Source organism: Dipodomys merriami, unplaced genomic scaffold (genome assembly GCF_024711535.1).
Source record: "Dipodomys merriami isolate MVZ:Mamm:240054 unplaced genomic scaffold, mDipMer1.0.p SCAF_672, whole genome shotgun sequence".
Lineage (NCBI taxonomy): Eukaryota > Metazoa > Chordata > Mammalia > Rodentia > Heteromyidae > Dipodomys > Dipodomys merriami.
In genome coordinates, this window is record NW_027206260.1 from 432,638 (window position 1) to 449,599 (window position 16,962).

At 43.3% G+C, this 16,962-nt stretch overlaps 1 protein-coding gene across 4 annotated transcripts in view; it reads right to left on the reverse strand.

Annotated features, from left to right (window-relative positions):
* Window positions 1-16,962, reverse strand: part of LOC138815846 (dystroglycan 1) — a 46,469-nt gene that overhangs the window by 10,786 nt on the left and 18,721 nt on the right. For 2 of the 4 annotated variants that reach the window (XM_070005219.1, XM_070005223.1), the window contains exon 2: window positions 1,666-2,063. In XM_070005219.1, coding sequence (XP_069861320.1) covers window positions 1,666-1,950 — 285 coding nt within the window. In that variant the 5' untranslated portion in view covers window positions 1,951-2,063. Of the gene's footprint in view, window positions 1-1,665; window positions 2,064-2,655; window positions 2,848-16,821; window positions 16,953-16,962 lie in introns of all 4 variants that reach the window. The other 2 variants (XM_070005221.1, XM_070005220.1) reach the window with 2 other exon arrangements.

A 16,962-nucleotide genomic window follows, 5' to 3' on the forward strand; every position in this document is an offset into this window, starting at 1 on the left:
TTGTTTGTAGTTGTGAGTCTTGAACTCAGGGCATGGGCACTATCCCTGAGCTCTTTTGCTCATAGCTAGTTCTCTACCATTTTGTGCAACAGCTCTGCTTCCAGTTTTTCAATAGTTAATAGGAGATAAGAGTCTCACAGGGACTAGATTTCAGCCTCCTGAGTAGCTAGGATTACAGGCATGAGCCACCAAATGCCCAGGTCTTGGTTTGTTTGTTTTTGATGCCTGTTGTGGGACTTCAACTCAGGGCCTGGACATTTTCCCAAAGCTTGTTGTGCTCAAGGCTAGCACTCTACCAATGAGCCACAGTTCTACTTCTGGCTTTTTGGTGGCTAACTGGAGATGAGTATCATGAACTTTCCTGCCTAGACTTCCAACCTTGATCCTCAGATATCAGCTTCCTGAACAGCTAGGATTATAGGCATGAGGCGTCTTGGGTTCGATTCCTCAGCACCACATAAAGAGAAAAGGCTAGAAGTGGTGCTGGGGTTAGTGGTACAGTGCTAGCCTTGAACAAAAGAAGTACCCAGGCCCTGAGTTCAAGCCCCAGGACTGGCAAAAAAACAAAAAACAAAACCACCTCAGGGACAGCACTTCGGCCCTGAGCTCAAGCCCCAGTATTGGCACAAAAAGTAAAGAAAAAATAAAGAAAAGGAGGGGCTGGGAAGGTGGCTCAGTGGTAGAGTGCTTCTTGCATGCCTGAGAGGCCCTGGGTTCGATTCCTCAGCACCACATAAGCAAAAAGAAAAAAGCCGGAAGCGGCACTGTGGCTCAAGTGGTAGAGCACTAGCCTTGAGCTGAAGAGCTGAGGTACAGCGCCCAGGCCCAGAGTTCAGGCCCCACAACTGGACCAAAAAATAACTAACTAAATAAATAAATAAAAAATAAATAAAGAAAAGGAGAAAAAGTTCAGTCAAACCAAGTACTGATGGCTCATATCTATAATCTGAGCTACTTGAGAACCTGAATTCTAAAGACTCTAGTTCAAAGCCAGACTGGGCAGATAAACCCAGAAGACTCACCACAGAACTGAACAAATTGTAGAGGGCCAGCTATGAAGAAAAACAACAATCAAGGGCTGGGAAGGTGGCTCGGTGGTAGAGTGCTTGCCTTGCATACATGAGGCCCTGGATTCGATTCCTCAGCACTACATAAGCAGAAAAAGCCAGAAGTGGCGCTGTGGCTGAAGTGGTAGAGCGTAGCCTTGAACTGAAGAGCTGAGGGACAGCACCCAAGCCCAGAGTTCAGGCCCCACGACCAACAAAAAAAAACAACAACAACAACAATAATCAAGACCACAAGACCCTGAGTTCAAGCATCAGTAGCAGCACCTGTATATTGCATGTGTGCACATGCGCCTAACGCGTGCGTGCACACACACAGAGTTCAAAGTACTTACAAGTTCTGTATTTTAGAGTTTACCACTATGGTTTAGGAAAGTTGACTTTTTTCTTATACACATGCCAGGCTTTTTAACAAAAATCCCTAAGCCAACAACCAAGAGACTTTCCACAGTGCATGGTAATGGCTTTTCCATGGTGAGTCCTTCAACATGGGAGCAAACCAGAATTACTGCAGCCTACTACAACTGAGACCTTAGGAAAAGGCATCAAAATTAAAATGGAAGATGAGAATCCCTCATTTGCACTTCATATCTGGTCTCACCTTGATTATTTCTCCACTGGAGGCAATTAAATCTGTTGGAATGGTCACTCGAAATGAGCGACCGACGACAGCTGTGCCATCAGGAATGCCAACCACGGTGGGAACAGCTTCATGAAGGTCGGAAAGCACAGAGTGCATGGATGCCTCCAGTTGGTTCTCCCAGTCCCTGACGGCTTCTGAAGGGTCACTTGGCCAGCGGGATTGCGCCATGGCCATGAAGAGTAGAAGGAGAAAGGTCCTCCCCCAGAGGGGGAGCAGTGAGTGGCCCATAGACATCTTTAGCATGGGCTTGAGTTTGCTCAAGCTGATAATCTTGCTAAGGAAGGAAGCAAGTGATATGGTCCCGGAGTTGGGTCCTCACCCTCTGTATACTTTCTCCATCCCAGAACACCCAGAGTCTGTAAAAGAAGAAGAGGAGATTCACATTTCAGCAATGGTCACTGTTTTGAAGTCATGTACTATCCCCCAATGCTGCCAAGAATGTCTACTCTGTCTCACATACTGCACCATTAAGCTACTACTCTAGTCCCCTAATTATATTGTTCTATACTTCAGTGAACATGTGAACACCAAAATTAAAAATATGACATTTAAATCATTCAAAAAAAAGGAAATACTTAGGCAGAAATCTAGCAAAATATGTCTAGAATTTGTATACTGAAAACTATAAAACACTGTTGAAAGAAAGCATTGATTGTAACCCATAGTAAAAACATCGATGCCCCTAAATCAGTATATAGGTTTTGAGTAAATAACAACCACTGGAAGGTCTCAGGCCCTAATCCCTGAAACCTGTAAAGATGTTATAAAGAAAAAGAGTCTTTGCAAAGGTGATTAAAGTTAAGAGTCTTGACGTGGTGAGATTATCTGGGTAGGATCTAAATTCAATCATGATTGTCAGAGGAAATTACTGTGGGGTCCCTCCTCCCCACCACCCTACCCCCTCCCCACACACAGAATAAGATAGAGATGTGAAACAGAGATACTGACGTGAAACCTAAGGCAGAGACTGGAGTGCTGAAGCCACAAACCAAGGAATGTCAAAGAATGCTGGCAGCCACAAAAAGTTAGAAGCACGGAACAGGAAGTGGCGCTCGCTGTGGCTCAAGTGGTAGAAGACTTGCCTTGAGCTGAAGAGCTCAGAGACAGCACCCAGGCCCAGAGTTCAAGCCCCAGAACCGACTAAAAAGAAAAAGAAAACAAAAGAAAAGGAAAAAGGAAGAAAGACAGAAGCAAGGAATAGATTCCCCCCCAGAGCCTCCAGAGGGAGCTCAGTCCTTGCCAACACCTTCATTTTGGACTTCTGGAGACCAGAACTATAAGAGAATAAATGTGCATGCTATTTGAAGCCACTAAGGCTGTGAAAATCTTTTTACAGCAGCCCTAGGAAACTAATACAAGGTTTAACATAACTCATATTAAAACCTCACTAAGAAGCTGGGAGCTGGTGGCTCATTGTAATTCCAGCTTCTCAGGAGGCTGAGGATCATGTTTCAAAGCCAGCCCAGGCAGGAAAGTCTATGAGACTTTTTGTTTTGTTTTGTTTTGTTCTTACCAGTCCTGAGGTTTGAACTCAGGGCCTGGACACAGTCCCTGAGCTTCTTTTGCTCAAGGCTAGCACACTACCACTGGAGCCACAGTGCCACTTCTCAAGAAACACTTATCTCCAATTAACTACCAGGAAACTAGAAGTGGAGCTGTGGCTCAAGCACTAGCCTTGAGCAAAAGTGCTCAGGACAGTGCCCAGGCCCTGAGTTCAAGCCCCACAGCCAAAAAAAAAGCACTGTATGTGTTCTATCTCCAACAATGCAAAACTAAGAGAGAGAGAGAGATGAGAGAAAAATTAAAAATACATAAACCATATAGAAAGACATACCAATTATATAAAACATATAAATTATGTTGTCTATGAATTAATATACAAGAAATAAAACTTTGCACTTGATCATAAAAACTGCCAAATTCAGGATTATAATCACTTGAAAAGAAAAAGGGGGAAAGGGGAATCTCATAAGGGTCTCTAACTTTAGAACTTACTTCCTCAAACAGACAGCTTTTTGTTGTTGTTTTTGTTTTGTGCAATATCAGGATTTGAACTCAAGGGTTCCCATTCACTTCACTTGCCTGTTCAGCTGGTATTCTACCACCTGACCCATACGTCCAGCTTTGCTTTTAGCTGATTAGAGACAGAGTCTTATGGGCTCTTCTGCCCATCTGGTTTTGAACTTTAATCCTGATCATCTCAACCTCCTGAGTAGCTAGGATTACAAGTGTGAGCCACTAGCATTGAGCCTCTCTCCATTTCTTGACACCTATGTTACTAAAGTTTAAATATATTGCTGTTCCTGCAAGCAGAGTGCCTGGTATATAGCTCCTAAACCAGTGCTTGCACTTTGAGGGCTCACAAAAACATATCAAACACAAAGGAGAAAGGAATAAAATTGCATGCCTCAGGTGTTTTCTAATGTGGTATGGTCCCACCCTTACTCTTCTCCTTTTCTACTGCCTTGTTCCAGCTCCAAGAGACCCTCTGCAACCAGCCAGCCCTCCCAGGACTTCAGATCCATTCCTCGCTATGACTTTTCCTCTCTAACATCAGTACACAGCTGGGTCATTTTTATCTAACACGGACTCACCAGAATTAAATGCTATATTCACTACCAAGGATCAAATGACTACAGAGACCCGATGGGAATCAATTCCAAGAAGTACTTTATTATCAAAGACATTTGCATGGTCCTCCACCAGGAAAGGCAAGGAAAGAAATATCCTGATTTCTCAATGTCTAATGTTTTTCATACTCTGGTAAGAGTCTTCTCCTCAGGTACCTATATAGCACCCCAAGTTTAAAGAGGTTCCTTGCTGGGCACTGGTGGCCTAGTCTATAATGCTATCTACTCAGAAGACAGCTAAGATCTGAGGATTGTAGTTCGAAGCCTGCCCCAGGCAGGAAAGTGTATGAGACTCTTATCTTTAATTTTCGAAGCTGCCCCAGGCAGGAAAGTGTAAGAGACCCTTATCTTTAATTAACTACTCAGAAAAAGCCACAAATGGTGCAGTGGCTCAGGTGATAGGATGCTAGCCTTGAAAAATAGCCTTGAGTGAAAGAAGCTCAGGGACAGTGCCCAGGCCCTGAGTTCATGCCTCAGGACCAGCAAGCACACATGCATGCGCACGCACACGCGTGCACATATACACACAGTTTCCTCATGTTTTTTTTTCTATTTTTATTTTTAGTATCTTGTCCCTTTTGCAGCATTTTTATAGCTTATTGAATCATTTTTTGTGTGTGTGCCAGTCCTGGGGCTTGAACTCAGAACCTTTTGCTCAAGGCTACCACTCTACCACTTGAGCCACAATGCCACTTCTGGCTTTTTCTGTTGATGTGGTGCTGAGGAATCCAACCCCGGGTTTTGTGCACGCTAGGCAAGCATGCTACTGCTCAGCCACATTCCCCCAACCCCTATATCACTTTTTAATTTTTTTGTTCTTTTACACTATCTTAATTTATAACTTTAGTTTTGTGTATGTGTGTGTCTTGTTCTGCTTTTTACTGTTACATAGTGCTTTTTTTTTTTTTGAGAGGTCTCCTTATGTAACCTAGGCCAGCCTCAAATTCATGATTCTCTTGCCTTATCCTCCTGAGTGTTAGAATTACAGGCATATAAAACCACACCCAGCTTACGTAGTGCCTCTTTTACTGGGCTTTTCCTTTCTTGTGCATTGTAACTCTATTTAGTAAATGGCTCAGCTCAACCAACAGCCCAACGAGATAAATGAGGGAGGACAAGGATATATCTGTTGTAATCCCTAAAGTATGACCAGCACGCCCAAGGTATCCAGACAAGAGGAAAACACAGGCTCCTTTAAAAAAAAAAAAAAAAAAAAAAACCTATATATATTTAATTTAGTTTACTTACTTTTCCCATTTTTTTTCTTTCTTTTTTTCTTTTTTTTTTTTTGTCAGTCGTGGGGCCTGAACTCTGGGCCTGGGTGCTGTCCCTCAGCTCTTCAGCTCAAGGATAACGTTCTATCACTTGAGCCACACAGTGCCACTTCTGGCTCTTTTCTGCTTATGTAGTGCTGAGGAATCGAACCCACGGCCTCATGCATGCAAGGCAAGCACTCTACCACTGAGCCACCTTCCCAGCCCCCATTTTTACTTTTCTAATCTGATTCTTATTTTTTAGATCTTATGTGAAAAACAGCATGCATTATGCGCCACACCCTGCCCTACAAGAGTATAAGCTCAGTCTGCTATCTGAGGACACAGGATGACATAGGGTGTCTATTTCATGGTCATGACTAAGTGCTCTGCATTTAGCAGGCAGGCAGGCAATGTCCAGGGCACAAGTCCAACTACTATGTGTTGGTTTTCCATGCTCTGAGGAGAAAAGATCTTTTTTGTAATTTGGCAAAAAAGAAAGCTGTGTCTTTCAGATGCTGGCTTGCAACAAACAAGGGTCAAGTCTGCTTGTGCTAGGAACTCAGTGGGCTATCTACACACCTGTGTCAAAGTGTTCCTCTGAATTTTTTTTGGGGGGAGGGGTTGGTCATTGGGCTTGAACTCAGGGCCTGGGCACAGTTCCTGAGCCTCTTTGTGCTCAAGGCTAGCGCTCTATCACTTTGTGCCACAGAACCATTTCTAGTTTTTTGAGTGGTTAATTGGGGAATTTTCTGCCTGGGCTGGCTTCAAACTGTGATTCTCATATCTGAGCCTCTGAGTAGCTAGGCTTATGGGTGTGAGCCACTGGCATAAAGCTAGGATTTTTTTTTTTTAATACAAGTCTCATATTCACACACTTGGTCACTGCTGAGATCCTTCTACTCATGTTTATAGGGATGAAGGCTTAAAGAAAGGCCAACATTCAACCATAGTCAGGAGAATAGTTAGCCAGGCACTAGTGGCTCACACCTATAATCCTAGCCACTCAAAAAGCTGAGATCTGAGGATTGCAGTTTGAAGCCACCTCAGATAGGAAAGTCCATGAGCTTTTATCTTCCCCAATTAACTACCTAAAAAGCCAGAAATGGTAGTAGCTCAAGTAGGTAGAGCACTAGGCTTGAGGACCAAAGCTTAGGAACAGTACCCAAGCCCTGAGCTTAATCTCAGGATTGGCACCCCCCAAAAAAAGTGTTTAGGCTTCTTGACATTCTAACACCATGGCACACCAGGATCTATTCAGAGCCACTCAAGAACATATTTCAGCTGGACTTGTCTGGCTGACAAGAACGGCCAAAGCTTTACTGAGAGATGAGTGGCGCAAGAGACCCACGCCCCGTGCCAGCAGCCATGCCCACAACTAAATTGGAGCTCTTACGGCTGCCCTAGATGCCAGTGAAATCTAATTCCATAAAGAAGGCCCTCTCAGAATCTTGGGCGCTCTGAACACACACATCCACCAGCCATGGTATACAGGGTGACACAAAGTCAAGCTTGTGAGACAGCAGATCCATTCCTCAGCTTCAGAATCCCATCCTAGGGACAGAGCCTGAACAGAGTAGAATACTCCTGTCATCCCAGCACTCTGGAGGCTGAGGTAAGAGGAAGATCTTGAGTTCAAGGTCCTGTGTCAAGGTAATAAAAAGTGAGCAGGGCACCTCACTCCTGTCATCCTAGCTACTCAGGAGGCTGAGGTCAGAGGATTGTGGTTCAAAGCCAGCCTGGGCAGGAAAGTCTGTGAGACTCATCTCCAATTATCCACCAGAAAACCAGAAATGGTGCTGTGGCTCAGGTGGTAGAGCACTCGCCTCTAGCTGAAGAGCTCAGGGACAGCGCCCAGGCCCAGGCTTCAAGCCCCACAACACACACAGACACACAGACACACAGACACACAGACACACACACACACACACAGACACACACACACACACACACACACACACACACACACACACACACGTTGGAAATCTTACTTAGGCAGAAACTGGAGACACTGCAGTTGAAGGAAAGTCTGGGCTTAAGAGTTCACAAGCCAGGCATAGTGGTATATATCTGTTATCCCTTCCAAGCTACAAGGAAAGCACAATGGCTGGGTGCACACCTATCTTTGCAGCAACAAAGTACAATTAGGTGGCTCCAAATGCAGGCCAGCCAGGCATAAAGTGATATCCTCTCTCAAAAGTAATTCACAGGGGCTGGGAAGGTGACTCACTGGTAGAGTGCTTGCCTGGCATGCATGAGGCCCTGGGTTCGATTCCTCAGTACCACATAAACAGAAAAAGCTGGAGTGGTGCTGTGGCTCAAGTGGTAGAGCGCTAGCCTTGAGCTGAAGACCTCAGAGACAGGGCCCACACCCAGAGTTCAAGCCCCAGGACCGACAATAATAATAGTTCACAGAAGTCAGGCACTGGTAGCTCATGCCTGCAACCCTAGCTACTCAGGAGACCGATCTAAGGATTTCATATAGAAGCCAGCCCAGGCAGGAAAGCCCATGAGACTCTTTATCTCCAATTAACTACCAAAAAAGCTACAAGAGGTGGTGTGGCTCAAGTAGTAAAAGCACTGTCCTTAAGAGAAAAAAAAAGCTCAGAATAAGGAAGACCCTGAGCTCCAGCCCCAGGACAAGCACAAAGACAAAATAACAAAGTAATTCACATAGGCTAGCACTGGTGGCTCATGCCTGTAATGCTAGCTACTCAAGAGGTTGAGATCTGAGGATATTGGTTTGAAGCTAGCCTGGATAGGAAGGTCTGTGAGACTCTTGTCTCCAATGAACCACTTAAGAGATGGAAATGGAGGTTATGACAAGTGGTTGAGCACCAGCCTTGAGCAAAAAACTTGAGAGACAACATAGTGCCCAGGGTCAAAATAGTGCTGAGTTCAAGCCCCAGAACAAGCACAAAAAAAAAAAAAAACTTTCAGACAACTTAATCTAAAAATCTAAAAATGAGGGACTCTGGAGTGATACGCAAAAGTAAAAAACTCAGGTCTGCATAAATAATTGCCTAAAAGGTAACTGATTTACCAGATTAGTTATCAAGTACAACTGAGGAATCAAAACTATTACAGTGGGCTGGAAATGTGGCACAAATTGAGTACAGTGCTTGCCTAGCATGCGTAAAGCCCTGGGTTCGATTCCTCAGTACCACATAGACAGAAAAAGCAAAAGAAGCTCAGGGACGGTGCTCAGGTCTATGTTCAAGCCCCAGGACTGGCAAAAAAAAAAAAAAAAAAAAAAAGTATTATGATGGTAAGCCATCATCTAAGGCATAGTTCAGCAGGAAAGAATTCTAGCCCTGCCTCTCACCTATACTAATAATCTCTATCTAGATGTAACTGAAGCATGACATTCAGTTAAGAGTAAAGCACTCGACCCTTATACCCAATGCTGACCAGACAGCCTAACATGCCTGGGAAGTATAAAGTTTTTACTCCACTGGCATTCCAGCCCAGGAGACAAGTAGTTCTCTGCTCAGGCTACCTCCCTAGAGCTAATGAGTGCCCAGACACACCGAAGCCCAGTTACTAAATGTGTTCTACTCAATAAATGTGAGGAACAAAAGCACATTAAGGCACCAAGTCAATGTGCAATCATCTTAATGCTTTGTCGTGGGCTGAAAAACCCAATGAATTAAAACTTCCACATATTTTAAACCAAAAACTGCAAAGAATATAGCTACTAGTTCTTACTTTCCAAGAATGAAAGAAAAGTTAAGATTTAACACGTTTCTAATCACACAGCATGAAGCAAAGGTCCTGAGGCCCAGTGGTCCCAAAAGGCATGTTACCTAAAAACAGTCCCTAATCTGTCAAAATTGCTATTTATCCGCCTGTAATCCTAGCTACTCAGGACAATGAGATCTAAGGCTCGAGGTTCAAAGCCAGCCCAGGCAGGAAAGTACCTAAGACTCTTTTTTTCTTTTTTTTTTTTTTTTTTTGGGGGGGGGTCAGTCATGGCACTTGAATTCTGGGCCTGGGCACTGTCCCTCAGCTCTTCAATCCAGGCTAGTGATCTACCACAGCGCCTCTTCTGGTTTTCTGGTGTTTCATTAGAGATAAGACTTTCCAGACTTTCACAGACTTTCCAGCCAGAGCTGGCTTTAACCCTGATCCTCAGATCTCAGTCTCCTGAAGAGCTAGGATTACAGGCATGAGCCACCAGCACCTGGCTAGTAATACTCCTTTTATCTTTGATTAACCACCAGAAAAGAAGAAGTGGAGCTGTGGCTCAAAGTGGTAGAGCATTAGCCCTAAGCAGAAGAGCTCAGGAACAGTGCCCAGACCCTGAGTTCAAGCCCCAAGATGGGGGGGGGGGGGCAGATTTCCATTTTAAAACAAGACTAAAATAATAAAATCTCAGGTCCCTGTTTTAAGTGGTTATAGGAAAAGTGAAAAAGCGGACATCCTAACTAACAACCTATCTAGGGTTATAACAACAAAGGCTTTTTTCCATGCCACCCAGAAGTTAAAGTGAAATATTAACTGTCAGTCTAGTATTAATACAGAAATTCTGGAAGGTTAACTAGTTTAAAGAGGCTCAATCTGATAGCCAACAGAATATACTTAACACACTGGAAAAATAATAGTTGTAAAGTCACTGTTTATTTTGGCTCCAAATACCAAAAAGACAGGCATATTTCTCTGCTTATAAACACTTCTTAACATCTGATAAAAGGTCTTAAACCAAGTCATTGGTGAAAATTTAAGGATTCACCCACGATTGCTCTAGTCATGAACAAATTCCTACCTGGCGTGTTTGGTGATATAGGACTAACTCTAAGGTTTTAGGAAGTCAGCAATCAAGGGGATGGAGGAACCAATCAATCAAAGGGATACAGGGTCACACAAATAGCAAGATATTTAAAGGTAAAAATATGCAGGAGAGAAAGCTGCCACTTCTGAGAAGCAAGTACCGTGAAAAGTCCATCTAACAGAAAGCTACTTGGAACATTTCTCTCACTTGGAAAATGCTTATAAATTCTCACCTACAGAAGATATCAAATGCAAGGATCTACAAAGGGTAGTGATTTCTGCTAATGGTAGTTTGGGTTTTTTTTCCAGCAAACATTGAAAGAAGCAAAGATATAACACCTGGGTATAAACTGGCTCAGGTGCAAACATGTCCTAGACAAAGGGAAGACACGGCTCAAAACCCAGAGCTAAACAGTCTTTCTTTACTGGACCACAGCTTCAATCTGAGTAGATTTTTAACATTTTATGTGATAGGGCTCACTGGAAAAAACAGTTCATCTACACTTCACTGAACTCCATAAGCTGTGGTTAAATATTACTTACTACTTTTAACTATTCAGATGGTAGGTTTTATGTTGTGTTTTTTTTTTTTTTTTAGAATTCAAATTTGTTTTAGGCTGAAGATACAGCTCAGTGCTACAGGGTGTGCTTTAACATGGACACAACCCTAGGTTCAATTCTCAGCAAGTAAACACACACACACACACACACACACACACACACACACACACACACACACACACACACACACACACGCGCGCGCGCGTGCGCGCGCGCACATTTTTTAAAGAGTTAAGACAAGCCAGACACCAGTAGCTCACATCCAAGCTACTCAGGAGGCTGAGATCTGAACATGGAGGTTCAAAAGCAGCCTGGGCAGAAAAGTCCCTGAGATTCTTATCTCCAATTAACCATTTAGCCAGGGCTGGGAAAGTGGCTCAGGGGTAGAGCGCTTGCCTTGCATGCCTGAGGCCCTGGGTTCGATTCCTCAGCACCACATAAACAAAAAGAAAAAAGCCAGAAGTGGTGCTGTGGGTCAAATGGTAGAGCGCTAGCCTTGAGCTGAAGAGCTAAGGGACAGCGCCCAGGCCCAGAGTTCAGGCCCTACGACCGGACCCAAAACATTAATTAATTAATTAATTAATTAACCATTTAGCCAGAAGTAGAGCTGTGGCTCAAGTGGTAGAGTGTTAGTCTTAAGCACAAAAGCTCAGGGGCAGTACTCAAAACTTGAGATCAAGCCCCAAGACTGGCACCAAAAAAAGGGGGGGGGGGGAAGAGGAGTAATATACTCATTGCCCTACTCATGTAACTGTAACCCCTCTGTACAGCATCTTTACAATAAAATTTAAAAAAAAAAGGGGGGGGTATGTGCCAGTGGCTCACACCTGTATTCCTAGGTACTTAGGAAGCCAAGATCTGAGGATCCTGACTCAAAGCCAGCTTGGGCAGAAAAGGCCTGGGAAACTCTGATCTCCAATGAACACCCAGAAAACTGGAAGTGGCGTTATGACTCAAAGTGGTAGAGCACTAGTCTTGAGTAAAAAAGCTTAGGGACAGTGACCAGGCCCTGAGTTCAAGTCCCATGATCAAAGTAAATAAATAAATAAACAAAAGTTAAGATAGACCAGAAACAGTAAAGCACACCTCCAATCCCAGTGCTTAGGGACTGTGAGGCAGAAGAATTGCAAATTTGAGGTGAGCTTGGGCTACATAGCAAGATCCTATCTCAAAGTAACAAACAAAACAAGATGGTATATTTTATGTTATGGATACTTCACCAGAATGAATGAATGAATGAATATTTTAGGAAAAATTACTCAGGAATTAAAGGTATTGCTCAGTGATAGAGTACCTGCCAACCATATATAAGGCCCTGAGTTGAATCCCCAGTATAAACAAAGCTAAACAAGACAAAAATATTATTGAGTCATTCCAATTAAGACTTCAGAAAAAAAATATTACAAGATGCTTTATGAGCACATTCTCATAACAAGGTCCAAGTCTTTTAATTACCAATGATGAACTAGGTGCTCTGGCTCATGCCTGTAATTCTAGCTACTCGGGAGGCTGAGAACTGAGGATTGCGAGTCAAGGCAGCCTGGGTAGAAAAAACCATGAGACTTTTACCTCTATTTAGCCAGCAAAGTCAATGAATAGGGGGGGTATAGATCAAGTGGTAGAACACCAGCCTTAAGTGAAAAAGCCAAGTGAGAGCGAGAAGCCTTGAGTTCAAGCCTCAGTGCCAGCACAAAAAAAATGAATTAGAAAGCCGGGCACTGGTGGCTCACGCCTGTAATCCTAGCTACTCAGGAAGCTGAGATCTGAGGATCATGGTTCAAAGCCAGCCCGGGCAGAAAAGAAGTGGCGCTGTAGCTCAAGTGGTAGAGTGCTCACCTTGAGCTGAACAGCTGAGGGACAGCGCCCAGGCCCAGAGTTCAAGCCCCACGACCGACCAAAAAAATACAAATAAATAAAAATAAATAAAAAATAAATTAGAAAATAATTACCAGTGCACAGGTAGTATGAAAAAGATTAAACAAGAATCAAGCCTAGCTGGGCGGCGGTGGCTCACACCTATAATCCTAGCTATGCAGGAGGCTGAGATCTGAGGATCCCAGTTCAAAGCCAGCCCAGGCAGGAAAGTCTGTGAGACTCTTATCTCCAATAAACCACTAGAAAACCGAAGTGGTCCTGTGGCTCAAGCGGTAGAGCGGTAGAGCGTTAGCCTTAAGCTGAAGAGCTCAGGGATAGCGCCCAGGCCGAGTTCAAGCTCCACCACCTACCAAAAAAAAAAAAAAAAAAAGACATATACATCACTAAGTACAGTCACACACCACGGAACAATGTTTAGATCCCATCTACGATGTTGGCCCTCTAAGGTTATAATGGAAATATACCTAACACCCTAGACATAGCACAATGCATTACTCATGTTTTTGTGGTGACAACAGTGTAAAACCTAATGGAAGCCAGGCGCCGGTGGCTCAAGCCTGGGATCCTAGCTATTCAGAAAGCTGAGATCTGAGGATTGTGGTTCAGAGCCAGCCCGGGCTTTGAACTATTGGGCTGCTAGTCCTACAAAAGTCTAGCACACACAATTATACACAGAACATAACATTTGCTAATAACAATAAACAACTGTTACTGGTTTATATTTCTACACTCTGACAATACTTTTTTTCCTTCTTTGCTAATAACAGGTTTGAATTCTGCCTCAAAAAAATTACTCAGCTTGCCAGGTGCTGGTGGCTCACACCTGTAATTCTAGCTACTCAGCAGGCTGAGATCTGAGAATCATAGTTTGAAGCCAGCCCAGGCAGAAAAGTTCCTGTGAGACTCTTATCTACTCAAAAACCTGAAGTGCAGCTGTGGTTCAAAGTGGTAGAGTGCTCATCTTGAGCAATAGAGCTCAGGGACAGCACCCAGGCCCAAGTTCAAGGCCCTCAACTGCAAAAAAAAAAAAAAAAATTTACTCAGCTTGCTTGCTTGGCTGTAACTACCATTTTGACCACACTTCTAATCCAGCCTTTCCTGATTACTTTGGAGATGGGAGTTTGATGGACTTTTTGCCTGAACTGATTATGACCTGTAATTCTCAGGATCTCAACCTCCTGAGTAACTATGATTTCAGGTGTAGGCCACTAGTGCTTGGGTTTTTTGTTTTTTGTTTTTTGTTTTTGTCCATTGTGGGGCTTGAACTCTGAGCCTGGGCGCTGTCCCTCAGCTCTTCTGTAAAGTTTTTGTTACTTGAAAAAAAAAATTGGGGGGGGGGGTAGCTCAGTGGTAGAGTTCTTGCCTTGCATGCAAGAAGCTCTGGGTTCGATTCCTTAGCACAGCATAAGCAGAAAAGGCCGGAAATGGTGCTGTGGCTCAAGTGGTCGAGCTCTAGCCTTGAGCTGATGAGCTGAGGGACAGTGCCCAGGCCCAGAGTTCAGGCCCCACAACCAACCCAAAAAAAACAAACAAACAAACAAAAAACTATTAAAGATAGGGGGAAACAAAGCTTATAGAATGAGGATATCCAGCTGGATGGATGGGGACACACACACACACACGCACACACACACGTGCACACACACACACACACACACACACACACACACACGATTCAGACCAGAACTGAAAGCACAGCTCTCTAGATTAACTCACCACCCAGGCTAAAACTGCTATCACATGGGTACAAGCGGCTCACAACTATTGCCCATGGGTCAAGTCCAATCACTTGCTGAGTTTAAGACCCTATATGACTTCCCACAGGCGGCAGGGGCGGGGGGAGCCACCTGTTCAACTCCATGTGCACTGAGAGTTCCCAGAGCAACTCTAGGCTTCCTAGTCACACAGCCCCTTTCCCTCCTCTAGTCCAGAAACGGCAGCCAACTCCACTTTGGAGCCACTATACCAATCAGACTCTGACAATACCACCTCAAAAGATAGGACTAATTACAATGCTACATTCAGATATGAGAGCCTTCTCCTTAAAAAAAAAAAAAAAAAGAAAGAAAGCAAACATCTATTAAGTGGAATTTTTTTTAACTCCTCCTCCTACGCCAGGGCTCAGCCTCTCTTAAATGCTGCTTCAAGAAACCGTTCCAAAAGGACACTTTGCAGCTTCCTTGAATACTTAGAATAGTAACAAGGTCCAGATCTGATGTGCTCAAATAATCTAATGACTGTACACAAGAACATAAGTCGGATGCATGTCTTCCCATGAAATTTGGCACCTACTGTGGGTGAACTATGTCAAAGACTGCATATAACTTCAAGGGACACTATACGCAAAGTCCTGACAATAGTACAAATAGCACGGCCTCAAGGGGCTGATCTACTTAAGGAGCACATACCCCAGAACAAGAGTTCCTCATGTTGACATTCAGATATACATCCTTCCTCTTTAGAAACTAACTCAGTGATTCTTATTTCTCATCAATTAGAAAAGGATACTTTTTTTTTTGAGGCAAGAAAGACCTGTTTTCTGAAGTCCATCTCTTAGAAGAAACTAGAGGTGTAGCTCTCAGTGGGAGAATGCATGCTTAACATGCATGAGGTACCACTAAAAATAAATAAAGCCCATCTTATTCTCATCATGTTCCTTTTCTACTGAAAACAAAACAAAGAATTAAGACACTCCCTTTATTCAATGGCAGTTTTGTTTTTTTTTTTAGGTTAAACCTAGAGCTTCATACATGCTAGGCAAGCTTTCTATTAAAGTTAAACCCTCAGCTCCACAGTTAAGTATTCAAATTTTTAAAAAAAAATCAGACTTATTTTAAAATCAGACTAATTTTTTTAAGATTTTTCAGTAAATAAAAATATATATCATGGGGAGTGGTGCTGTGGCTCAAATGGTAGAGCACTAGCCTTGAGCTGAAGAGCTGAGGGACAGCATCCAGGCCCAGAGTTCAGGCTCACGACTGACCAAAAAAAAAAAAAAAAGAAATATATATCATGTACTCATATCTCCAGGTTTCTACATGCTACTCCAAGTTAAAGAAACCATATACTTAAGAGGCTGAGACAGGAGGATCAGTAATCTGAGTAACATAGAGAGACGCTATTCTCCTACTCCAAGACACAAACATACAAAAAAAGGATCATCGTGAAAAAAGCTGATGCTGATGCCACACTGGGACAGGAGCCTAAAATCATGTTGCACCACTAAGTACTCAGACAATGACAAAGACCCTCAAAAGAATACAGGGACCAGCTAGCTAGCAGGGGCAGTCACTGACCAAACCAGGGACAATCCAGGAAGCAAACTGAATAACTGAAGGAATTTATTACACCACTGAGTAAGTTAAAAATATGAACTAGGGCTGGAATGCGGCTTAATGGTTTGATTCCTCAGTGTCACATAATCTTTTTTTTTTTTTAATGAACTAAGCCAGGTGCTGGTGGCTCACACCTGTAATCCTAGCTACACAGGAGGTTGAGATCTGAGGATCACGGTCAAAGCCAGCCTGAGCAGGAAAGTCTGTGAGACTCTTATCTCAAATAAACCACCAGAAAACCGGAAGTGGCACTGTGACTCAAGAGGTGAAGCATTAGCCTTGAGCTGAAGAGCTGAGGACAATGCCTAGGCCCAGAGTTCAAGACCCACAACCAACAAGAACAACAACAAAGAAATAATGGAAATTAAGAAGTGATAAAGATAAAACATAAAAAAAGCTCTAATTCCAATATAGGAATGAGGTAGATGCATACAGCAGTTGCCTTCTGAATTCAATTCCCTAGCACGCAAAATTATAGGATGCTGACCCAGAGGGTTCAAATCTGGTGATATCTAAGTAGACTCATACTCTCCCATAAATCACGTTATTTATGAAGAAAAAACAACTATACAACCAGCTCCTCAATCAGAGCTGATCATGACGACAAATCAACATTTTGTACCTAGCCATATAAGGATATAAAAGATATTACTGGGATTAGGCACCAGCAGTTCAGGCCTATATTCTTACCTACTCAGAAGGTTCAGATCTGAGGATCAAGGTTCAGAGCCAGTGAGGACAGACAAATCTTCAAGACTCTTATCTCCAACTAACCAACAAAAAGCTGGAAGTAGAGGCGTGGCTCAAGTGGTACAGTGCAGCTATGAGAGG